General features: G+C 40.4%; 2 protein-coding genes across 3 annotated transcripts in view; one reads left to right on the top strand and one right to left on the bottom strand.

Annotated features, from left to right (window-relative positions):
* The window catches only part of ash2l (ash2 like, histone lysine methyltransferase complex subunit), a 7,766-nt gene extending 2,921 nt beyond the window's left edge, over positions 1-4,845 (top strand). Inside the window, exons 8-17 of one of the 2 annotated variants that reach the window (XM_051412649.1) lie at positions 362-437; positions 624-641; positions 2,606-2,705; positions 2,793-3,010; positions 3,087-3,254; positions 3,356-3,549; positions 3,822-3,914; positions 3,994-4,092; positions 4,185-4,244; positions 4,340-4,845. In XM_051412649.1, coding sequence (XP_051268609.1) covers positions 362-437; positions 624-641; positions 2,606-2,705; positions 2,793-3,010; positions 3,087-3,254; positions 3,356-3,549; positions 3,822-3,914; positions 3,994-4,092; positions 4,185-4,244; positions 4,340-4,447 — 1,134 coding nt within the window. In that variant the 3' untranslated portion in view covers positions 4,448-4,845. The remainder of the gene's footprint in view (positions 1-361; positions 438-623; positions 642-2,605; positions 2,706-2,792; positions 3,011-3,086; positions 3,255-3,355; positions 3,550-3,821; positions 3,915-3,993; positions 4,093-4,184; positions 4,245-4,339) is intronic. The other variant, XM_051412650.1, reaches the window with a different exon arrangement.
* A 568-nt stretch (positions 4,846-5,413) lies between these two features.
* grk5 (G protein-coupled receptor kinase 5) lies at positions 5,414-17,429 on the bottom strand. The gene is made up of 16 exons (XM_051412652.1): positions 17,187-17,429; positions 16,258-16,347; positions 16,061-16,173; positions 14,178-14,255; positions 13,934-14,031; positions 13,226-13,318; positions 12,954-13,017; positions 11,185-11,325; positions 10,505-10,695; positions 9,497-9,534; positions 8,781-8,870; positions 7,688-7,896; positions 7,467-7,601; positions 6,758-6,895; positions 5,952-6,083; positions 5,414-5,866 (listed from the first exon to the last, which is right to left on the bottom strand). The coding sequence occupies exons 1-16, from the start codon at positions 17,236-17,238 to the stop codon at positions 5,789-5,791; spliced, it is 1,740 nt and encodes a 579-aa protein (XP_051268612.1). The 5' UTR covers positions 17,239-17,429; the 3' UTR covers positions 5,414-5,788.
* Between the last annotated feature and the right edge of the window lie 8,442 nt (positions 17,430-25,871).

The following is a 25,871-nucleotide window of genomic DNA, read 5'->3' as shown; positions in this document are numbered from 1 at the left end:
TAACGTACAGGGTTCATTAAGTTTGGAAAATGCTTTATTTAAGGTTCATATTCCTTTAAATATACTTTATCTGATCTTCATCTACAGCAGAGCCTGTGGGCCTCACTCATGTAAACCAAAACGTTTCCCGGTGTGTTCAGTGGTCATTTATAGCTGGATCAGTCCTCTGTTGATCCCTGAATCTGGAAATTAGCAAGGGTTAAATAATAACGAAAACAAAGTAAATGTGAACAGCTGGTAAATGAAATACAGGGACAATGTACAGTGACAGCTGTGGGTATTACACGTGACGATAAAGCCTGTGGTTTGTAGCTGTACAGACCCTGGAAGTATAACTCCAGTTGCTGTTACTCTGCCGTAGGACCTGGGGACCATCGGACCCTCGTACGACGCACAGAAACAGACCACAGCTGCTCCCACTGCTGGGGGGCTCAACGGTAAGAAAATAAAACACTGAAGAACAGCCTCACTTGTTACACAGATAACAGATTAAGTTGCACCATTTGACATTCTGTATCAACAAAGGCCAAGAGGGGAAATGTTTCACCCCCCCACTCCCCAGAACGGAGAGTGAGAGCATGTTGAATGTGATGACCATGGCCGTTTTGTGCATTGTGTTCCAGGTGGATCTGCTTTCTCAGGTGAATATGGTGTATTTTGGCATCTGGAGCTGATCAGTGTGTTTTTTTTCTGTGTCTTGTTAACCCCCTGGATAGAAGTTGGCCCTGAGGTTCCAATCAGACTTCAGTTTGCCCCCCCGCCCCCCCTCAGCTCAGACCAAAGTCGAGCCAAACTCATCCTCAATAAGCATCTTGTGGGCAACTTCATCCATGTCCAGTTGTAACCTCCCTGTCTGCTCTCTGCATCTGTTTGGTGCCCTCCCCCCCTCTCCCCTCCTCCCAAAAGCTTTGCCCCCTTTTTAATCGGTGAACATATCTTCCTCGTCTCTGGCTTGCTGCTAACGGGCTCTGAAATCCCTGAAAATGTGCTCACTGAAATGACTCTCTGCCCTCCGTACCGTATGTGAGAGCAGAGTGACATTTTGGATTTGCCATTGGCTTTCATCCAATGCTAATTAGCCTCCTCCTCTTTCTTCCTTCTCCTCCTTTTAGTAGTTTCTGGGTCGGACCATTAGCCACATTAATCCAGCTTAAATTATTATCATTAATAATAATAATAAATGTCTCCTGAGACTTCAGTGTGTTGCAGTTTGTAGTTGATAATGATGGTGGTGTTTTTGAAGGATTTAAATGGTGTTAATGTGTTGACTTAAAGCTGCTGTATACGACTTTCAGACCAGATATCGCACTAGAGCAGTGGTTCCCAACCTTTTCTATCATTGACTAGACTGACGACCCCTGATTAAATTACACATTTAATGGATATTTCATATTATATTCCGTGTATAACAATAACAGTAGAGAACAACTGATGAACTGTAAACACAATAACTGCAGGAAGTTTGTTTAAACTTAGCAGTTTGGATGAATTTTGAGCCGATTATTTCCTGTTAATATTGAGTAAAAGTGAGTCTGCATTGTATATTTTTTATTTTTTAACAATCATACAGACTTAATAGGCTTCTTTTTTGACAAATTCAGTGTTTTATTCAGTGACACTTGTTCTATTGGCGCCTTGGTTGTTATAACTGCATATTTTTTTTAATGTAGGGTGAAGAGAAATAGGCCTACTGTGTATATTTTAAACGTGGGACCATGGGACCCCTCATGAAGCTTTAGTGACCCATTGTGGGTACCCGACCCTCAGGTTGAGAACCACTGCACTAGAGGTGTCAGACCACAACAAATGAGCGAGCGCTGCAGCTCACCAGACTCCATTGACAGAAACACTAATTTTACCTCCCTGATGATGAAACACTTTGTTAGTGTTTCCAGCAATCACCAACTCTGGTTTGATCAAAATAAACATGTAATTCTGCCACGTAACGTTAACTAATCCTTGGGAATGCACCCGTCAAAGTGCGTCCACTAAGAGTGTTTCTGCTACTGACAGACTCAGGTTGTTATTGTCAGTGTCTGACAGCATTATGGAAAGGATCCCTACAGAGATAGACCTTTAGTTTAACCACAAACAGCCGTAATATCACTATCACTCTCCACCAGACTCCAGAGACAAAAACACTCATTTGACCTCACAGATCTTTGTAATAATAAGTATGAATGAATAACTGCATTATTTATATATATATATATATATACATCTGGCTCCCTAAAGTTAGTGTTTCTTTACAATGTGGGTCACGCTGAAGAGGTTTTATAAGAGGCTGATAGTGTTTGGAAAACGCCATGCCAACTAATTCCTGCCTTTTCGTGCCTGCTGTTTCCCCGTGTACACCAAACACCTAATAACCTGCTTTCACTTTGTGTGTGTGTGTGTGTGTGTGTGTGTGTGTGTGTGTGTGTGTGTGTGTGTGTGTGTGTGTGTGTGTGTGTGTGTGTGTGTGTGTGTGTGTGTGTGTGTGTGTGTGTGTGTGTGTGTGTGTGTGTGTGTGTGTGTGTGTGTGTGTGTGTGTGTGTGTGAGTGAGTGAGAGAGAGAGAGACTGACTTTATGTTCTGGTGTATAAACTGTCTTGTGCTTCTGAAGGTGCTTTGGCCCCTGGCCCGGGAAAAGGACGAGGGGCCAAACGTAAACAACAGCAGCAACAGGAGGGCGCTGCTGCAGGAGCCACCAAGAGAACCCGAAGGTACACGTACACACACACACACACACACACACACACACAGCTCTGTTGAGTAACTTAAATCACCAACCTCTTCCTCCCTCCTCGCAGCGACCCCCTGTTCTCGGCCCAGCGCCTGCCCCCTCACGGTTACCCACTAGAGCACCCCTTTAATAAAGACGGGTACCGTTACATCCTGGCAGAACCCGACCCTCATGCTCCAGACCCGGAGAAACTCGAACTGGACTGCTGGGCCGGCAAACCCATACCTGGAGATCTGTACAGGGCCTGTCTGTACGAGAGGGTGCTGCTGGCCTTACATGACAGAGGTACTCAGAAGGGACAACCCTTTCTCTTTAGACATTCGTACGATGTGTGTGAGACTCATGTATGTCCCCGTTGCAGCGCCTCAGCTGAAGATCTCTGACGACCGTCTGACGGTGACCGGGGAGAAGGGCTACTCCATGGTGCGAGCCTCGCATGGTGTACGGAAGGGCGCCTGGTACTTTGAGGTTACTGTTGAAGACATGCCTTCAGAGACTGCGGCCCGGCTCGGCTGGTCCCAACCGCTCGGTCAGTAGAGACTTTGTGACGGTCCACCTAATTCAGGAGGGTATTTTTAAATTAGAATAATTCTTGAAGTGTTAAAACATTTTCCCCTTTTCATACTTCAGGCAACCTGCAGGCCCCTCTCGGCTACGACAAGTTCAGCTACTCGTGGCGCAGCAAGAAGGGCACGAAGTTTCACCAGTCGATAGGAAAGCATTATTCCTCGGGCTACGGCCAGGGAGACACGCTGGGCTTCTTCATAGAGCTGCCCGACACCACAGAGACCTCCAAGGCTTTGCCTGATACGTATAAGGACAAGGTAACACCTAAGACACAATGAGGACTACGCTGACTGAGCACACATCCTTATTCTGTCTTAAAATGTCAAAAGATAAAATAAAGGAAATTAAGGTCATAAATAGTAATAATTATCCTACTAATTCATGTCATAATAGCTGCTGTGAAAAAGGTCTGTTGTCTCTTTTTTCATTACATATTTAGACATCTTTTGGGTCTCACATTATATTTCTTGAGGTCCTAAAACACACTGAATCTGACCGTCCTGACATCTGACGTCTGTTCTCTTTTCAGGCACTAATCAAGTTCAAGAGCTACCTGTACTTCGAGGAGAAGGACTATGTAGACAAAGCGGAGAAGAGCCTCAAGTCGATGACCCCCAGCAGGGTGAGAAAAGCTCTCTGAAATAATCCAGCCATGGATGTCCCTGTTTCCCCCCCGTTAACTCGTGGGTGCTGTCTTTCAGATGATATTCTTTAAGAACGGAGTGAGCCAAGGCGTTGCCTTTGAGAACCTGTTTGAAGGCCTCTATTTCCCCGCCATCTCACTCTACAAGAGCTGCACGGTCAGTTACACGGGTTCATGTTCGGGATTCTTTTGCTTTCTTAGGTTGTTTTTTTTTTTTTTTAAACTGAACTTGACCGTCTCTTTGTTCAGGTGTCCGTCAATTTCGGTCCACATTTCAAACACCCTCCGAAGGACCTCAAGTACCAGCCGGTGAGAGCTCCTGTAACGAGTTGATCTTACAAACACTAACGTCTTCTGAGCTGTTGTTTATCACTCCTCTGCTCTGTGTGTGTTTTCCTTCTCAGATGAGTGACATGGGCTGGGGAGCTGTGATCGAACACACGTTGGCCGACATGCTGTACCACGTGGAGACGGACGTGGACGGGCGACGCAGCCCTCCCTGGGAGGGTTGAAGGCGGCTTTGAATCCAGCACGCACACACCTCCAGTGAAACCATCGCTCCACCCTCAGAGCGTAAAATGAAAGCACCACTCACGGCTGTAACCTGATTGAAACTTTAAATTTGTCGTAAAAATGAAACGAAATCCACTTCTTTTTGGTGCTCTGCTTTAAAATATTTATATTTTGAAGTTAGTGTTACGCTGTATCCTGGGTATCCTGTTGAACCTGTGGGGCATATCGTTGCAGATAAACGGACCCACTTCAACACGTCACTCAGTCTGTAGACAAGAGTCCATCTGAGGTCTTTAGTGTATTCAGTCTTTTTGCTAATTTTATTTGTTTTACAATGTGTGTCAGTTATTTACTGTTTTATACTCTGAGTTAAATAAAAAAATTCTACATGTACAAAGGTTGAACTCTTTCATGAAACAAACAAAGATCCATTCAGATGCATTTGACATTAAACGTGTGGTATGCAAATATGTGCCGTTATGGGGTCTCTTACATAAGAACAGTAACGAGATGTAGATTGACGACGTTGTGAAGTAGCATGGGATCATGGGAGTTGTTTTCATTGTTAAACACTGCTGCTGGCAATCAACCCGACGTGACTCAGCAACGAGGTAAAGTTTAGTTCGCATTACGTTTAGTCCCGTTCGTCTCGACTCTGACGTATTCTGTATTTACTTGGAAGTTCTAGTAACTCGGAGGGTCGTAGGAAACGCAGCGTTACCTGAATAAAATGACAGATATCTCTGAGTTTGAACATTGTTGGAGACAGTTGGGATAATGGAAGAACTCAATTACATGTAGAACATAGAGCTAGAGTTTATAGACATTTTAACCCAATTGCTCCCGACCTGTTTGGTTTGTGAGTCTTTAAAATATATGTTTTTGCTTCATGGACTAGTGATTATTTTCATAATATTAATAAGAGGTTCCAGACTAAGTTGCATTTGTGAATTAGTCTGGTGATGTCAAGTTCATATTTTATTAAAAAAAAGTACACTTCATTTAATCTGGGTAAAAACTCATTAAACTTTCAGCTTAACCAATGAAATTGGTGCAATTAAACGTAATGTTTTTGAGTAGTTTCATGCTATTTACATCAAAATTCAAGTACCTAACAGAAAGCTATCAACATACTGGGTTCAAAAATGGATGGAAGAAAATGTCGGTGCATGAAACAGTAAAATACATAAAGAAGCAAGTGCTAATAAAGGGCGGCTAGGAGATCAATACAAATACAAATAAACACATGCTATGCTGGGATCTCCAGTGACGAACAGATCTGCCTCCTTTGTAGTTGTGGGTTGTTTCAGTGTCTTTAAAGCTTTGTGCTGCCAGCGGCCTCAGAGGGCGGTGCTGAGCAGCTCTGACGACGAGTAGTTCTCGTCGGACACCAAACTCAGCTTGCTTTCGTCCGGGTGCTGTCAGAGGAAAGAGAGGACAGGAATACTCAGCCTTCACATAAACTAACACACACACACACACACACTGAGAAACTGGTCTCACATGTCTGCGGAAGATTCGGTCCAACAGGCTGCGTCTGGGGCTCTCGGGGGTCTGGGACCTGTCGAGGTCTGGAGATCGAGATCCCTCAGGGCCAAATACATTCAGCTCCCTGAAACATCCTGTCTCTATCACCTACAGAGGAAGAGGAGGAGGAGGAGGAGGGGAGAGGAGGTTTGTGTTGGTATTGAACTCGTCTACAAATCAGTGTGGTTACTGTGTGTAATATTTTGCTGCATTCTGGTGACTTTATTCACCAATTTGTGCTTTTTATGGATCAAATTCAAAGTCCTCTGCAACTCTCAACATGAATGTACAGCAAATACAGTTGCATCAATTATAGAAAGGATTAAAAGACGTCAGAATAACTCCACTGTGTCCTCTGCCCTGGCACTGATTGGACGTGGTAGTCCCCAGCTAAACTCTGCTTCAGGTCAGACAGTCCACATAGGGGACAGGAAATACTCCGTGGTACAGTCGGCTTTGTACTCATTCCCACTGACAGGACTCATTCAGATTTTTTATTCAGACTTTATTCAGACAGACTTTCTTTTTACCGGTGGACCTGAGCTGTAGTTATTGGCCTACATTTAAAAAACGGTGCACCTGGGAGAAAAGTTAGCTCAGTGGGTAGAGTTGGCGACCCATGTACCAAGGCTGAGTCCTTGCAGCAGCGGCCCAGGGTTCGAATCCGACCTGTGGCCCTTTGCTGCATGCCATCCCCTCTCTCTGCCCCCCTTTCCTGTCTATCTTCAGCTGTCACTATCGTAAAGGCAATAAAAACTTTTTAAAAAAAAAACCCTACATACCTCGTTCTGCCAGTTGATGGGAACGCTGCCTGTGTTGAACTGAGAGTAGAAGTTGTTGTCGATGTGGTCCAGAGTGACCCCCTTCACCGAAGAGAACTCTTCGATGTCCTGCACGTCGCTGCAGTACACCTGTCTGGGCTGTAGGGACAGAAATCACACCTCCACCTTTACTAAGGGCACAGTGCTGGAAAGTAACTGAGTACATTTACTCAAGTTCTGTATTTAGGTACAGTTATTAAGGTTCTTGTACCTGAGTATTTTTGTTTTCTGCTACTCTTTACTTTCCAGATTCAGATTATCAATTCTAAATATAATCGACTAATAAATTATGATTTATTATTACTAATTTATAATAATTTGCTTTACTGGAAGACAACTGAGTGAAAGATGATGCATTTAAGTGACTTCATTCAGATTAATTCTGTTTCATTTTAAATAAGTTTGGAGAACTGCTGCATATGAGTTTAACTTCGATTAACTGAATAGAATTAATACAATTAATGTGTTTACTGAAGTTACTGTAACGAGAAATACTTTAGTCAAATCAAACATCTTTCATGCTTAAACTGTTTGAGTTTGATCAGGTTTTATACAGGTGATACTCTGTATTGGTTCGATACTGACCAAAATCACATCATCAGACATGAAAAGTGGAATCAAACCATCCCTAATTGTATTATTAAAAGTTGCGTAAAACATTCGTACTCACATCAGGTTTAAATGGAGGCTCGATAAGTCCTGCCTCCAGCATCCTGAAGTTGATTTTATGGAAGAAAGGATGCGACTGTACTTCTGTCCCCCCTGAGAAGCTCCCCAACCTCTGGTTCGGGTCCTTGGTCAACAGCTGCAATCCAGGACGTAAACCTGTTACCTTCTCGATAGATGGATGGATCTGATACATGAACCTGTCGAGCAGGTTTCCACACTTACCAAAGAACAGAGGTCTGTCGCCTCCTTGCTGAACTTGTCACTGTACGCCTCCTGTTCTGTCTGAATCCTCCTCTCCATCTCGGAGGTTCTGGCGTGCTCTCCTCGGGACTTGAACGGGGGATGCCCTGCGATCATTTCATAGATGAGGCAGCCGAGGCCCCACCAGTCAACACTCATCCCGTAGTGCTTGTTGCTGATCACCTCAGGAGCTGAAACCAGGACGAATCAATAAATCAGTGTGTGTGTGTGTGTGTGTGTGTGTGTGTGTGTGTGTGGTTTATGGAGGCAGTCCAAACACCACAGACTACAAACAGACAACAATTTAACTCTCAGTCACATGAATCACTATTAAAACTCAAAATTGTAACTGCTCCAACTTAACATTGACTTTAACTGTCACTTTCCTTTGTTTTATTCTGCAGTAAAAAGTCTGTTGAAATCTGCAGAAATCACGATTTTGTCGTATTTTTATACTTTATTTAACTTCTTATCTTCAACTGTCACGTATGAGAACTATGAGACACCTTGTTTATTTGTCATTCATTTGTCTTTATCTTGCAGTGTTTGCACATGTTTTAATTTATTTATTCTCTTGTCTCTAAAGTATTTGTAAATCACTGTGAGCTACACCCTCTGTATTATTATTATTATTATTACCATTAATAAATATTCCCTCTAGGATTTTGCACCTAAAATGCCAAGGAGGTCTCCAAATTCACCATGAACCAACATCCTCAGTTTTCTCTCAATTTTAACATCAAAACATTTTCAGTAAAATCAACTTAATTTTGTAAGTTAAAATGCAAACAACTCAGATTCACCCTCCAAACAGTGTGATTTTATTCTCAGTGGAACAAGTCGCCTTTGATTTTTTATTACTGGCTCAAAAACAAATTAAAAAAGATATTTAACAATGAGGAACATCAAAAAACAGAAAGGTTAAACCTGCAGGCCACCAGGGCGCCCAGATAAGACCTTTAGACTGGGCTGCTATTACATTTATGTCTCAACTAGTTTTGTTGTTTCAGTCAGTGAAATAACACACGCTTGGTCCTCTGTAGCTGGACATCCATAGTAATAATGAGATACATACCCATATAGCCGAGTGTGCCCACCCTGCCTCGCACCAGACTCCCCTCAGACAGCCTCACAGCCAGGCCCAGGTCAGAGATGCGGATGTGTCCTTTAGGGAACAAATACCAATAAATCTACTGAACTGGTTTGAGATTTTTGCCGTTATGACGCACTTTCCCTTTTACTCATTCCTGCTTCCCACACTTGCAGGTTAACCCAAAGCAGGACTTGGTACCGGTTCTTGAAACAAAAAATAGAAACCATGTGACAGCTGTAAGTACTCTGAAAACTCATTTGTAATTACCAAGGCGTGAAAAAAAACAGATTCCAGGTCTTCTTGCCAAGAATGAAGAAACAGGTGCAGAGGTTACTTAAAATAGCCCACAGCACACCTGATTTAATTTTTACTTCCTCAAACCACCTTTGTTTGTACTCATGTCAAAATACCTTCAGCACTGCTTCCTCCTTGAGAGCATCCCAAGAATGAAACTGACTGACTGAGCGATTGTCTGGCAGAAGTTGAACTGTTATCATTTAAATCATTCGGACTCTTTTCAGAGCTATAAATAGTCGTGGCAGAAGGAGGCTGTCATAGATTTCATCATGTTCTGTCTACAGAGATTGGAAGGTGATTTGCTTTGAGGTTATTATTGTACCTTAACTGTTGCTGCAGAGCTTTTAATAGCACACTGATTATCAAAACAAACAGGAGGTGTTCATTGAGACTGTACATACCGTTGTCGTCCAACAGAATGTTTTCTGGTTTCAGATCCCTGGAAGATCAAACACAACATTTCAATCAGTTCAGGACAGTAGAGATGTGACTTAAAGGGGTCGTTCGGGTTTTATGAAGTGACTCATCCATAGTCAATGTATGGCAGTGGGATGTGGGCACGCCCCCAGTTTGGAGAAGCAGACAGGAGTGTCGGCATGGAAGCTCAGCAACGTACTGCTGAGGACAGGGGCACCAAAGAAATGATCAGTGTATGCTATATTTTGAATATTTTCACTGCTTTACCTTGCCATCAGACAACACTTTCAGGAGGGAACTCAAGCCCTTAGCCCATTAGCTGTCTGTACCCGGTCTGGGAGCTGGAAGGACAGAGGGAGTTTAAACTCTACTAGCATAGTAGCGCAGACCCAGCAGGGAATACTGCTGGGGAGAGCACAACTGAGCTGGACTCACAACCTTGACGGAGGTTTACCTGATTTCCAGAACCCTCGTCTTCTTTGAGGTAAAATTACTGTTTTTGTCAAAGGAGTTTAGTGGTTTTGAAGAAAGGGATGTAAGGGCTTCAGCTTGTTGTCGGAAAGAGTTGTCTGATGGCAAAGTAAAGCTGTGGAAATATTCTAAATATAGCGCAAACTTATGTGGCTAAAATCGGTTTAGTTGCTGACCCCGTCCACAGCAGGATTAGCTTCTATGCTGGTACTCCTGTCTGCTTCTCCAAACTGGGAGCATCCCAACCGCCGTCTACAGCAGGTAATAATAGTAATATCTTTATTTATATAGCACAAAACAAAGTTACAAAGTGGTTTTCATAAAAAGCACATAAAAACACAGCAATAAAAGAATCAAAGTACTAAAGTAACTATCTCGAAAATTAAAACCCTTAAAAAGAATAGAAACCAGAATACGACAGTGTGCTTAAAGTACATTTTGAGTTTAGATTGGAAATAAGTACCTTAAACAACCCACTTAAAAAAAAAACTACTATCCCTTTAATGTGGAAACACACTCACCTGTATACTATTGACTTCTGGTGGAGGTGAATTATACCACAGCAGACCTCTGCAGCGTAGAACCGCACTCTGTCTTTGTCCAGGCCGGGCACGCCGATGTTATAAATATGAAACCTCAAGTCCCCGCCGCTCATCATGGTCAGAACCATACAGAGGGCGTGCTTGGTCTCGTAAGCGTACGCCAGATTCACCTAAATGCAGAATGAGGACGTGAATTTGAAGTGTAGATCAGTTAAAAACTGTTACTACTATAATAATAAGGGTGGCAATATTCTATATAGAATAGATCGGGGAGGTGAGGTTTTGTGTTTTCCTTATTGTCAATGAATCCAATGAAAAGAATAAAACCAACAATGTGTTAGTTTGCTTCTCAAGACTTCCTCAAGATGTGAATCTTTAAAAACACCTCACAAATATGGAGTTTAATCTTTTTAAAAGAGTTGATTATGTCCTAAAACAGCTGCTCGGTATAGTTATTAGTTGAGTACTATTTCTATTAAAGTGCGATCGTGTGGCTCATTGATGTGTTTCTGGACAACAATTGGCACAGAGGAAGACTGATAATTTTTACCTTTTTATTAGATTTGACCATCATAGAATAGAAAGCTTATTTAAAACGATGGGAAGCAGGCATTAAGCTGAAGGCTAACACAGAGGGAACGTAACTGTAGTAAACTCACCACAAATCGACTGTCCAACCCTTCCAATATCTGTTTCTCATTGAGAGCCATGGCCTCTCCTCTCCTCTTCTTTACATGAGTCTTCTCCAGCTTTTTGCAGGCGTACATCATCCCTGTGGCTCGCACCTGACAAGCCCACACCTGGAAACAACACACAAAGAAGTTTTAAAGTGACAACAGTGATTTGCAGCATCACAACAATGACTGATTGACAGACAGTTATCATTTTAATCACTCAGACTAATTTCCGAGCTATAAATAGTCAAGGCACAAGGTGGCTGTCAAAGGTTTCATAATGTTCCGTCTACAGAGTTTGGAATGTGATCTGCTTCTAGGCTATTATCGTACATTTGTTGTACCTGGCAAAAACTGACTGATTTTCCTTCATGTGCTTGGAAATCAAATAGTGGGACATTTCTTTTGTAATAGTCTTAAAAAGGTCTTTAAAAGTATTAAATATAAACTCATTATAATATATAGTCCCTGGTATTGGTCAAGCCACCAAAAACACTGGATCATCTTTTAGCCCCTGATTCTGGTCATTCATCTATTTAAATAAAACCCTTTTAGATCTCACTGCAGCAAGATTCTGGTATACCATATACTCTGATGTAGCTCAGATAGCCCGAAGGTTTGCTAAATTAAGTGATATATTGCATGGATCTAATTGTGTGGAAATCTTTACCATCAACTGAGCAACTTAAAAAATCTTCTGGCATCACTGGCATTGTGTAAGACTGGTTTCACTCATATCTCCGAAATAGGACTTTTACTGTTGCTATTAGTGATTGCAGCTCTTCTACTGAATATTTGTTTTGTGGTGTTCCTCAGGGGTCAGTCTCTGGCCTACTGCTTTTCTGCATTTACATGTTAGGACACATAATCCGCAGACACAATTATTTAAATTAATTATGTTCCATTTTTACGCAGATGACACACAAATTTATTTTTCTTTCGATCCCACCAATAACAACTAATTAATCACTCTCAGGGCTGTCCTGTCAAATAATTTCTCTCAACTGAATCCATACAAATCCAAAGACACTGCACGCAATCACATCTCATCACAACTTGGCTCATTCTCCACCAGTATCACCTCTAAATGCAGAAATCTTGACACGATCTGTGATAATAATCTCAGCATGTGAGATAAATACCCAGTCTTGTTGTTTTTGTTACACAAAAACTGTAAAATCTGGTCTTTTCTGTCTCCCTAGAAAATGGTCATTCATGCATTTGTCCCTTCCCGTTTGGACGACTATAACTTCCTCCACTCATGCTTAAGCAAATACAATCTTTTCAGACTATATTCAATTCAAATTGCAGTTTCTATACTCCTCGGGAATTCGAACTAACAAAAGAGTACGTGTTACATTGGCTTCCTGTGTATTTTAGAAAGGTTTTTATGCCTTCCTAGCCTGGCCTGAGATTGGTTGAATTTGCCTTAATTGTTGCAATTGCAACCTTCCTGGAGGGACTAATTAGCTTGCAAAATATAGTGGAGTAGAAGTATAGAGTAGCATAGAATTTGCAACTGCTTAAGTATAAAATTTGAGTAAATGTACTTAGTTACATTCAGTATCACAAATGAACTTCCAGTCTTTTGTGGGTGAAGACAGAAATCTCAAAACTTGGACTAATAAAACCAAAACTGAATGTCTAAATGCCTCTAGAGGTAAATGAGGAATTATATTTCATAATATTTTTAACCATCCATTTATAGAAGTAATATCCATGACAGAGAAATACTGATGTGACTGCAGTCTTACCTCTCCAAACCCTCCTTTCCCCAGTAGTCTGTACTGTCTAAATGTCTGCTTGGTGATTGGCTGCCTTGAAGAGAAAGACCAGGATCAGTTAAACAAGAAAAAACAAGTTTTGAGGAAAACTGAGCTAAATGTGGCACAGTGTCAACAATGATTTCAGCGGAGTGGATCGAGTACAAGCAGATAAACCAGCTACCCAACCAACCACCTATAATATGTATCTCGTTTCCTTTACTGGGCGTCACACACATGTCAGAACACACACACACACTGACCTCTCCAACATCTTCCACTGGAGGAAACGATCAAAAAACATGCTCTCCTGGTACTGCATGAAGGGATCTCCACTGAGGTACTTGTGTAGGTCTCTAAACAGAGAGGTTAGTCATTATTCCCTAAAAATCATATGCACACATAAACAGGGGCTTGTCCAGAGGGGTGCCCAGTATCCTTACTTCTTCCAAACCGTCTTTCAGAGGCTGTAGCGGGCTTCATCTTAAAGCTAGAGTGAAGACATGAGACCAGATGACCTAACACCATGTCATGCTAGCATGTCGGGACGGGGGATAAATAATGCTTCATAATTAAGCTACATTTTGGTGATGGAAAGGGATCCCTTGACCTCTGACCTTATGATATCTGAATGAAAATGGGTTCTATTGGTTCCTACAAGTCTCCCCTTTCCAGATGTGCCCACTGTATGCTAATCCCATGCAGTTTTGGGCAAAAAACATACATTTTGTGCAAATGTTATTCGTAGTGTAGTGTATTTAAATATTTCTGCATACTGGGCTCCATAAACAGTGTTGGAATTGCATAAATTGGGAAAGACAAGCTGAGACACATACTTCATGGCACCTCTGCATAAGTCAGTGCCCTGCTTGTGCCCCCCCCAGTCAAACAAGTCTGGACAAGCCCCTGCACATATCAGCAGAGAGTGTGTGTGTGTGTGTGTGTGTGTGTGTGTGTGTGTGTGGACTTACTCCCTGCAGTCATAGAAGACGTCCCCGCAGGGGTCGATCTCCAGACTCTGGATGCAGCTCTGTTCATGCTTCTGCACCGTGAACACACACTGAATGGACTGAGGAAACACGGATGAAATAGTAAGAGGGAAGGTTGTTCTTTGTAAAGGTCATTAATTGTGGTTAGTAGCAGCGGTTACAATCTAGGTTTATTTCTGGGTTTCTGGTAAAAATAAAACATGGAGTGTGTGTGAGGTTGTCAGACCTGACTCCTGAGGAATCTCTGAATGATGTAGATGCCAAACTCTCTCCTGTCCTCATCTGATTTGGTCTCAAAGGTTTCCTAGAATGCACATGTACAGACACAGTGTATGAATGTGCAGGTCAGCTCTTCAAAGGCTTAAAACTGTAAACATGTTCTAAAGACGTATGGAGCCCTTTGTGTTAATCAGATCATCAGACTCTTATATATCTGTCTCAACGTCAAAGACATTCTACACCAAATGTCAAACACACGGCACCCATTACGTCTTTACTGTGATAAGAAGTCTGTCCAACAGCTATTTCCGTCTTGTTTTCATTCTTCCTCTATGCAAATGTCAGTCAACTGCCCACTTTCTCATTTTGTGTTTCACCTTAAATTCAGTTAAAGGTTGTGAAATACACACATTAATGCATGTTACAGTCTTTGCAGTGTGTACTTCAGATTTGCTACTGAATGTATATTATTTGGTGGTTTTTGGTCCAGTATGCAACAAGTGTCATGTAGAAACTTGAAGCCACCAGTGCACAGACTGAGAATGGACTTTACAGTGGAGGAGGAGACGTCTTACAGGAAAACTTTAGGAATGAACAACATTTGCATATTCATAGAGTCTGTTATTTTTAATGAGGTAGAAGGAGTAGACGACTTTTTAAGGATTTTAATGTGGAAATTATACCTTTTTTTATCAGACACACATTGTTCAAATTAGACTATTTAGATATGTTCTAATACATGTCTGGAGGGGATCTTTAATTAAGTCCAATTTGGTTCTAGTGTTCGGGTTTTATAAACTTGAATTACAACACTAGATATACTGGATATACTACACTAGATATGCTCTTGAATTACAACACTCTTGACGTTTCCTCCCTTTTTGTTATTGAAGAAATGTATCAGTTCTCTCTCTTACTCACTTCATGCTCATATTATATTACAGACAACATCTGGCAGACACTGTTCAGTGTCTGAACTTTATTAAAAAGTCTGTCCTGCAGTGCCTCTGTGAGTTATGTTTCTGGACTTAACTCTCAACAATTGATGCACAGTATTTAAAAATATTGTCGTTGTTTTTTTGTGTTTTTTTTTTTTTTTGTTCTTACTCAAATGGAAACAGTCTACAACAGCATGCGTTTTGTCTAAAATGGGCTTCCAGACTGATCTGCATTGAATTACAGTAGAATCAGTCCCTCTATGAGTTCATAGACTTTTTTTTGCTTACTGTGGCCTAAAATTACTGATTTCGCGGCAGCTTTTCTAAAAACATGCGTTGCATGTTGTAATTAAATTGCAAAAATAGTTTTTTTTGTATAATTAATTAAAAATCAAAAGCAACTTGAGAATAAAATCGCACTATTTAGTTGTTCACTTTGTTCACACAGTGGTGTAGTGCAGGGTATACGCAGGTATACGGAGTACACACACTGATCTTTCTACAGGGTTTAACAGGGTGGTGTTCTGCAAGCTGAATTTTTTTTCTAGGATGGGGAAGATATGATATAGTTGTCCAATTTTCATGAGGATGGAGTAATGAATCAGGAATACACTGAAATGCATGTGGCTAATGTTCATAATGACCCTCACTGCCTGAGGTCGAGCAGCAGACGTTAAGTAACAGTGAGCAACACTACTGACATCTCACTGTTTGTAACACAGGCCTTTTACCTTTTACCGACTGCTTAAAAAAGGGAATTTGGGGACATAAATCAAGAGTATGACGCTGCACATGTTTGCCTCATCACAACTGGAAACCAGGAAGGAGTTTGGAAACATATCCAAGGTCACACAGAATTCACAGGGTTGGTTGAAGTTGCATTAATTATTGCTACTTCCTGGAGGGACTGAGAAACCCTTTAAGTCATTTTCCCCACAAGTCTGAAGTGTACCAAAGCGTCCTGGAGGGAAATGTGGTTCTGCAGATCAGTCTGACTCCGGCAGAAGAGCTGAAACAGTTTCTTGCCAATGGGCTGCTTCACACAGAGACTGTAGTAGTCTCGCTCTGACGGAGAAAACAAAACATGATGTGAAATCACACAACAGACTATGACATGTATTGACTCTGGAAGCACACTCGTGCACACACCTATGTTCATGGCCAGCTGCCTGCACTGACTGATTTGAGGAAAGCGAAGCATCTCTTTCCATTTCCAGCTCCTGCCTTTGCTCCCTCCACCTGCAACCAGCAGGAACAGGACAGAGGAAATAAAACTATTTCAGCATGCAATGTTATGAAAACACACTCTGCAAAGCGATGATGAATAACTCAGACTGACACGTCTGTCAGCACTGTGTCTCAGACGCGTGCACGTACGTGCACGCCTAACCCGGCAGGTTTCAGACAATAGTATGCTCCACTACAGTGAATGAACTATTTATAGCTGTGGGGACAGGTTAGCAAAGCCTGTGGGACCACATTACTCTGCAACTTACTTTCAAACTTAAATGGCCATGCTGTCATTTGAAGATCACATCTCAATTTGCCCAAAGCACATTTGTATTCCTACTCAAATGAAGCGCAATATGTTTCTTTCAGAGAGGATTCAATATTTAATTTAATGAGAATTTATGTTTCTGATCTCTGAATGAGCTTTCTGCTCAGTTTTTGTTGAATATTCCCAGTGACTGAGCCCAGACTTGGCGTGGATAAATAAAAGAAGCAGCCCATCAATCAGTGCTCTTGACTAATCTGTGATCAGTTTCATCATTCCTCATTCTCACACCACCATGTTGTTCTGGGCAGTCGCTGTCCTTGTGTCACCCATTCAAGATTTGACGGGACAAACACTTCCTCACAGAGATTACAGTATGTTATGAGGTGTGAGAGGAAAAGCTGCAACTTCAAGTCTAAAACATCTGTGTGTTCTTCTTCTACGTGCACAAAATGTTAAAATTAGCCTCTTGTCTAAAAGTGGAACCATAAATGCATTCATGATAAATAATAAACAATAACAACCACAACTGAAAAATTAAGTTTTACAAACACTTCTGAGGTACAGTACGAAAAGGTCTTACCTTCTCTGGCTTTAATAAGAGCACTATTTGCTACCATGCTTTCAATCTCCATTTAGGAGTGTGTGTTTGACAAGTTGTCCTAGTCTATTTGTCCAAAGCTGCGGCACATCCAGCGTTCATGCACTGACTGTTATAAAACCAGAGCTCATCACCGCGCCACAGTAAACACTAACAGCAGTCCAGTCGGTTGAGTTGAGATAAGAGGTGTGTCGTTCGGCTGCTGTCTAACCTGCAGTCCCTGTGAGTCACTGATGAATGGAGGTGACAGAGTACTCCAACACCAGGACACTCCCTCATCACAGAGGCGGGACTGCAGAGTGTGAGGATATAACCCAGATCCCAGTTTCATCATCTACGTTCAGGTCTATACATAGAAAACATGATTCACTTTGGACAAACTGTGCTGGAGTCCATGTAGGTCTGCGTCATCAGTAGTAGTCAGATCTCTCACTTAAAGAGCTCCTTCAGAGCCCCTTAAGACATATATACAGATAGTCTGCATGGAACAACACTGTAATGTGAAAAAAGTATAATTTAAAAAAAAGAAAGTGTAATTTAAACTATAATTCAATTCTAGAAACTATGAATATGCAAATCTTCATTTCTAAAGTTTTCCAGCTGGACTCATGAGGTCTCCCCCCTCACTGTAAAGTCCATCCTCAGTGTCTGTGATCTGCTGGTTCAGTGTGCCGATTGTCGTTTTGAAATGAGAAAACAAAAATTATGAATTGATGAAACAGAACAAACAGAAAAAAACCAAGAAAAAAAAACCCGACCCATTTTCTGTTTTTTTTGTTTCCCTATTAATGAACAGTCCGGAAACAGCTTGATCTCTGATTTTGGTTTTCTCTCCTTTCAAAACAGAAATCAGGATTTGTGATGTCACAAATCATGCTCGTAGGCCCCGCCCCTTAAAAATCTGATTTTCTGACGTCGATGCCTGTTCTAGATAAATTCTCAATTAAACCTGTTTTCCAAATAAGCTTTTCATCAATGGTATTATTTTGAAGAGGGAAGCTACTTCAGAAAATAACAACATATATCACATATATTTTATATCAGTGTGAGTCTGAGACAAGTCCGAGTTCAAATAGACACAAGTCCAAGACAGGTCAGAGATAACAGAGAAAGACGCTTTGAATTCCAGCAGCGTTGCATCCGACCGTAGCAACAAGAAGAAAAACAGAATATTTGACTGGAGGGGGACTTTAACACCACGGTGTAGAAATACTCTGCTCGCAGAAGCACAAATGTATTCTGCTGTATGCTGTTGAATGATGATTCAGGTCAGAGTTTTACTCAAGGACAGCTGTGACTACCAGCATGCACTGCTGCTAAAAAGCTATGGGACTGTAGGATGAACCAGACAGGTGAGGTTATGCTCGGGGGAAGGCAGCAGGCGCTCAATGCAGCTAGAATGATACAAATGTCTTTTCTAGTTTGTTTCCTTATTTGCCTAGCAACGCACTTTGTTCTGCACGGACAGTGTAATTTAGAGAAAAGGCCCCGGGCGACAGGGATAGGTCAGGATAAGGAGAGATCAGAGGGGCAGGTGTATGCTTTCTGCTGCATTGCTGTATCGTGGCTGAAGTTCTGAATTTAGTGGAATAAATGTACAGAAATACAGTAAAATCCAAGGTTGTGATCCGTTTGTGTACATACAGATACAGTCTGTGTGCAGGAGATTACACACTGGAGCTTTGACTTTATTCATATCTTTATATGATGTAATATGCAGGCTTGGGGAGTAATGGATTACATGTATGTAGTTATGTAATCAGGATACTAAAAATAAAAGCTAACTGTAATTATTGCGAGTAAATGTAAACTTTATGCAAGTTGTGCTGATTCTGAGCAATGAAAACGTTCTTACTTTAGCTGAAGACTCATTTCCCAGAAACAAGTTTTATTTTTATTTTACCTTCTTCAGATTCCTTTACTGCAGTGTAATACAGAGCAAAATATCCTTCATGTTAAAACAGACTCAAGTATTTTTCCACCTGTGTCAGTTTACAGTATAAATATTGTGTGGTTACATGTTTGGATAAATGGTTTATTGACTGTGTGTATTATGTCTGGTGAACATCTTCTTGTCTGGTGTGTTTGCAGAAGATTTATTGCTGTCAGTGTGGGAACAGACACAGATATATTCTGCCTCTTGTCCTGCAGTTCAAAACTACATAAGGAAAATTACACATTTTAGAGCTATTTAAGTAAAAGGTTAAGCTGTATGTTCTTGTGTTCATTTGTTAGGATGTTTCAGGGCTTCAGGTGTCAGGCTGAGCTCCAGTACAGCTTATTAGGTAAATTGAAGTGCAGGTTAATTAGATCAGTAAAAAAAGCAACAGTCATCTCCGCCCACTGGAGTTTGGAACAGTTAGTTGGTATTTGTATAAAAACTTTCAAAGCCAAAAAGCTCATTTTAATCAGCAAAAATCTAAAAATTGCAGTGCAGGTGGATTTTATGTCACCAAAAATACTTTTTGTTCATCAGAGCTGCCGCTAAAATTCAGTTTTAATCAAGACGGGACTCTGCCCTTCTGTCACATTCACAGAAATACATACATTCAGACATACGATGGTTATTTACCTGTGTGCCGGAGATTCTGCAGGTATAATCCTCACACCTTGTGGACAGATGAAACCACTGCAGCTCATTCAATCAGCTGTTTGTGAGGTTCCCTGAAGGCATCGAACAAAACCTGCCTCATGGTGGAGTGCTGGAGCTAACACACACACATTACAGCAAACAAACACACACACACACACACACACACACACACACACACACACACACACACACACACACACACAGTTTGTGTCACTGTGACACTGCTTACTTCCCTGGACAATATTTTGCCCATTCCTGTACAGCTCTTTACTCATTATTTATATATTGGACCATAGTGTACATATTGTCTCTATATTTTATCTTTATTTATCTTTTTCTATGTTTAATTGTTATGAACCATCTTACTTGGCAATAAACCCGATTCTGATTCTCTATGATCTAATGTGTGTATCAGTCTCTCTTCAGCCTTTGAAGCCTGATACATTAAAAAAAGTACTTACTGGGCCAATTTACAAAATTAAAATCTGTGTATACAACATTTTTTCTGTATCTTATTTGATATTTCAGGCAAATATGGCGATTTATTCATCATACCTTTTTTTTATAAACAAAAACAAATGTTGTTTTCGACATTTGGAACATTTCGAGTGGTTTTGGTTCTTTTATCTAACAAGAACTTTTTCAAAAGAGTTTGAATTTGTCAGTATAACGTACAGATACAGCAGATATAATAGCCATTGCAACATCCAAGTGGTTATCTAAGAGCAGGTTGTAAATATAAAAAACATACAAATATCTACATTTTCTCTCTGAATATATCTTTAAATGGTTTAATTAAATAATTCAAACAGTGTAAATGGGATTGCTGTAGGCATAATATTTGGATTTACAGATAAAGTGTTTGTTACACACATTTTCAACATGATTTTACTATCAAATAAAGTTAGAACTCTTAAATAATTATAAGTTGCTTTGATACTGAAATATTATTAACAATATTAATATTATTCTTACTTTAAACTTTTTTTAAATAGCAAGAACTTTCTGCCAAAACCTTGAGAATCACAACCTGGATGTGGCCCTTAGAGGCCTGTTACTGCCTGCAGTGCACAAATAATCCACCAGAGGGCAGAAGACGGGTGTTAGACTGGATGCAAAAGGTTTTTCAGGTCCATACGATACAGCTGGTGTTATTGCTCTGTTTTTGTGAAACTGTACTTTTCCTTTTTAGTGAGTGGCTCATGATGTGGCAGCGGACACCAACACAGACCAGGAACGAGACTGAATCACAACCATCCTGCTCTTGTTTGAGCTCAGATATCTATCTATAAATGTCTGCATTAATATATTATTATCTTTAATGTTGCCTTTTTTTTAATGGATTTTAATTAGTTTATCTTATCTTTCTTTCTAAAATACTTCTTTCTCACAGTTTTACACATTACTAACATGAGCTCTCATCCTGTTTCTGTCCTGTAGAAAGAGAAAGTGTGCAGGAGGAAGAGGAGAAGAGGCCAAATGTTCAACAAGTATGTGTCTCAGCTTTCCAGTTATTTCCAGTTTTTGCAATTCCAAAACTGTTTATGGACTCCAGTATACAGAAATATTCCAATACACTAAAATAACATGCCCATTAAGTGGCCATAGAACCCATTTTCATTCAGATATTTTGAGGGGAAGGGATCCCTTTGAAAGTGGCCATGACAGTTTTTCCATCGCCAACATTTAGCAAAACTTTGGATCGTTAATTATCCCCCTTCCTGAGGTGCTAGCATGACATGGTTGGTACAAGTAGTTTCATACGATATCTGTATCTGTGAAACACAGTGCGGAGTTAAAGAAGTAAGGATAATGTCAGGACCATAGTTAACCCTAAAGTTTAGTGAAATAGTTTTCTTAAGCGGGATATTCCCAAACCTTTTTTTGTCAAGGAGGAAAAGGTCCAGCAGAGAAAACTATGCAAGTGAACTTTCCAATTCACTTCAATGAGCAGCTTTTGACTGGTATGTGCTTAAACAGCACAGATGAATAAAATTTGGAAACTTCATGTAAAAATAGAAACTGTGGTTTGCATTTGAACAGCATTGAATGACTGATTGTCTGCAGGCAGTATCAGTGTCCAGTTTCATGTGGGAGAATGTAAACACCAACAGATCAGCTGGTTATTTCTGTCTTTAAGCCAGAAAAAGAGTAAAAAAAAAAACTTTTAATCTGAAACAAGTTCTCACTGAAATTTGGGAGCCGTGTCGAACCGATGATTGGTCACTTTAACGCTTGTAGTTTCCTCACAGCGCCTGAAAACAATTGGGCCCCTGTCTGTCCTGAGCTCTGAGCGAACGTAGGCCTACATAAACTCTCCAACTCATCCTTTAGAAAGATAATTATATCACTGGAACTTTAATCAGCTCTTATTTGAGCTAAAAGCCTAAAATAAACACATCATATTTTGTGAGAAGTCACAGCAATAAGTTACAATAAGATAAACAGATAAAAAGAATCATATAAAAGTAGTAAAATATTAAAAGCAGTTCAGGGGTCACAGGATGAATCTTCAGGATCAAACGGCAGAAAACATATATATTTTTATATATATGACTTTTCCCCTATTTTTGTCACTGTGTTGAATTATTTCACCTCTTCAGACCACCATTTGTGACACAGAGAATGAACGGCATATGCAGGAGGGCAGAATAGAAAGCTTGGTTTCAATTAATGCAACAAAGGGCTCCAGGAAGCTGTGATGTTTCAATCGCAGCAATGAACACAAATTCAACCAACCACAGCATTGCAGTTTTGTCCAATCATTGTCAATCATCATCAAAAAAATAAACAAAAAAATCTTACAATAGGCAATCTTTTAGAAAAACTGCTGTGACATTAGACATTTTAGGCCTCATCAATCTAAAAAAAAAAAGCCTGTGAAATCCTGGAGAGATTGCTCAATAAACCTTTTTACTTCATAAAAACATATCAGTAATAGACCTTTTTCACAGCATCCTTTATGACACAAAATAGTAGGATGAACACAGGAGTTACCAATGATACTAATTCATTCTATTCCATTCAGGTCAAACAGAGTCTGGTTACTGTTATTGTGCATGTCGGCTCACTGGAGAGGCTCTGCTACACTAAATGGAACAGAGCCTTCATTAGTTTAACCTACTATTTAATGTCAAAAATAATGCTGTGAAAAAGGTCTGTGTATGTAAATGTTTGGAAACAATGGTATCAATGTGCATACTTCCTCAGAAGTTTAAAAGAACTTTAAAAAAAATATTTAACTTTTTAAGTTTCAAACTTTTTAATGTCAGGCACAATAGATGCACATTAGACACCCAGTTTGAGAGGATTTTTACGGAATAACTTTTATATCCAATTAATGAGCAAATAAATTACAATCAACCAAAAGAGTAAGTCCTATTTCATCCCTTATTGTTCCAACTTACAAAAAAAATGTAATAAAAGTTTAAATATTCTATTCCTCCTTCTGCTGGTGGTCTCAAACAACCCACTGTCACACTGTCACAGGCAACTTACAGTCTACGAGGGCACCACGTTGCCCTAACCTGTGATGAGGAGTCACCAGTAGATATTGCTTCATTTTAAGGGGTCACAAAAGATCAGGACATGTTTCATTCTCTGAGCAGCGTGGAAACTATTAAACATACATGTGCTGTTATGAGCATGTGTCTTCAGAAAACATGCATTTGTAGCTGTAGGGAGCATGTGACAGAAAATCTTTGTGTTTTGTTGTCCATCAAGCTGGATGACAAGTGACTCAATGTGTTAAAGGTGGACTTTTAGACCGATGACACATATACATCAGATCGGAAACACATGATGATGTCGTGACTGATGTGTGAAAGGCGTTCAGTACAAGGGGAAGCTCAAGGCCTTTTGGTGGAGACTTCCTTTTTATTAAGCACCACCATCAGCATTTAGGAAGGAAGGCATGTGAGGAAAATCTCAGGAGCACAAACATTCGCTTTTAAAGCCTTAAACGATCTGAGGACGGGAGATTTCACAGAGCAGTCAGATGAGGGGCTGTGGTGGGCTGCTGCTCTGTGGCCTTATGTCCCTCTAATGGGTATGAAGCGATCATGTGTACGATCGGTAAGAGAGGACCTCTTCATTGCCCAAATTCACCAAATCCATGAATAAAGATATGCAAGGCATTGGACACAATCAGCGGTTAGGGGTTTGAATGTTTTATTTCCCGGAGCCAGGTCTAGATACGTTTGAATCATTCCACAAAGAGACATCTTTATACGCTTTAACCAGCAGCAAAATGTTTAGCATGACTGAAAATGACGTTCAGAGTACATGATTACGTACCATGCTATTAGCAACGCTCAGGCTAAATGCTACTGTACAATGTGATCGCTTCATACGACGGAGGCTCCACGTGAAGATGTGATTTTTTAGCCGTCGGGCTGTCGGTCAGTCCACCGCTTTGGTTGAGACTGACACATCTGATCACATAAGTAAATATAACTCAAAGAATTGTTGAAACTGATGAAGAATTTTTAAGTAACAGAAACTCAATTATTTATTTTTATTTGTACTGTGAAAACAAAATACCTAGTAAAACGTTATTAATCAGTTAGTGCCACTTAAAATTACTAGTAAAAGCAGCTTAATCAAGAATCTTTTTTAACCTAAACAACTGCATTGAGTTGAGTTTTTCTGAGTTAAATGAACGTATCCAGTTTTATAGTGTTGGATGGATTACTGTGAAATCTTGTGCAGACATTAATAGATCCCAGATGATGTGTCCTTATGACTTTGGCGATCATCTTAACGCCACCATGAAGTAACATTTGTGGTTTTTGAGTCAAGAACTGTAAAATGGATTGCCATGAAAGTTATGACACATATTTATTTCCCCCTCAGGATGAACTGCAGTCTCTCTCATCTTCCATCCCCAGGGTCAGCATTTTAAAACACTTTGTTTTTTGATACCTGCAACCATATTGACAGTCTCATCAGCTTTATCTTTATCTGTTATTAGAGCCTGAGCATCGACCACTGCAAAGCTCTATTGAAGTGAAAGGAATTATTATTATTATTCAGCCAAATTGCATTTTTGACAGCTGTAACATGCTCGAAAACTCATAAAACGTGACACAAAATACACCGAAGCATGTATTAAAATATACAAAAAAATATCATGACCAGACAAACAAAAAAGCTTCTTGGACCCAAACCCAACCGGACGTCAGGCATTTTGAATTTGGAGGTCATTTTTGGTGATTTGCAGGCGTTGCACTGAGCTGCCACAGAAGGCGTTATACATCTGTTTTTACAGGTTAAATAGAACAGCCAAAATGATCCTCAAGTTTCTCTTCAATGACAAGAGAGAAAACATACAAAGTGAAAGCTTCTTTTCTTGCCAAGAGTTAGACGAGAACGTTGATACCACACTTCTATGTAAGCTAAATATGAAGCGCTGTTTTCTGTTTTATTCATATAATTTATAAAGTGTTTGGTCAAAGCAGCATTTTGGCAAAACTTCACCTGCTGCCAAGGTAAAGGTTGAAGGTTCGGGGAAAAAAACGGAAAAAACACACAGGGCGGAAACCACAGCCTTCATTAGTCATGCAACATCAAATTGTTATCTGATGAAGACAATAGGTGGAAATGTGTTAGATTCAACTGCATAACAACTGAACTAAAACTAAAAAGCACACCTCACTGATAGTGGGTTATGAAATGCCTGCAGGCCCTTCAAAATAAAATTGCGCTGACTGTTTAGGTGTGCTTTTTAGGCACCACGACCAACCATTGCTAATGGATAATTAACATCAAGGGGGTCAACTCTGGGACACCTGATGCCTTAAAGGCTTTCTTCTCTTAAGGGTCAAACCCAAACCCTAACACTAACCCTACAAAACAAAGAGAGACAACCACGCCCCCTCCCTCCCCCGAGTCCTCCTAATTACTAAACTATGTCACCTCCTTTGTCTTCTAATTTTTCTACTTTTTCTATTTCTGATAATAGATTCTCCTTTAAACCTGCAGTAGCAGATTTATTTGACAACTTGGGGTAGGTTCTTACACGGGTTTTTGTTCTCACCGGCTGCCCGTCCACATTTAGCTCACTTTTACCCATA

The sequence above is a fragment of the Dicentrarchus labrax genome, unplaced genomic scaffold, assembly GCF_905237075.1.
Source record: "Dicentrarchus labrax unplaced genomic scaffold, dlabrax2021, whole genome shotgun sequence".
NCBI lineage: Eukaryota > Metazoa > Chordata > Actinopteri > Moronidae > Dicentrarchus > Dicentrarchus labrax.
Note: the sequence above shows the minus strand (reverse complement) of the source record. Positions and strands in the feature narration are given on the sequence as shown.

Bases quoted from the DNA above. Each gene is read 5' to 3' on its own strand.
- grk5 (XM_051412652.1), bottom strand. From the start codon at position 17,238: ATGGAGATTGAAAGCATGGTAGCAAATAGTGCTCTTATTAAAGCCAGA. The intron at 16,174-16,257 runs GTGTGTGCACGA...TTTCTCCGTCAG, and splicing joins GCAGCTGGCCATGAACATAG to AGCGAGACTACTACAGTCTC. The intron at 11,326-12,953 runs GTAAGACTGCAG...TGTTGTTTCCAG, and splicing joins GGAAAGGAGGGTTTGGAGAG to GTGTGGGCTTGTCAGGTGCG.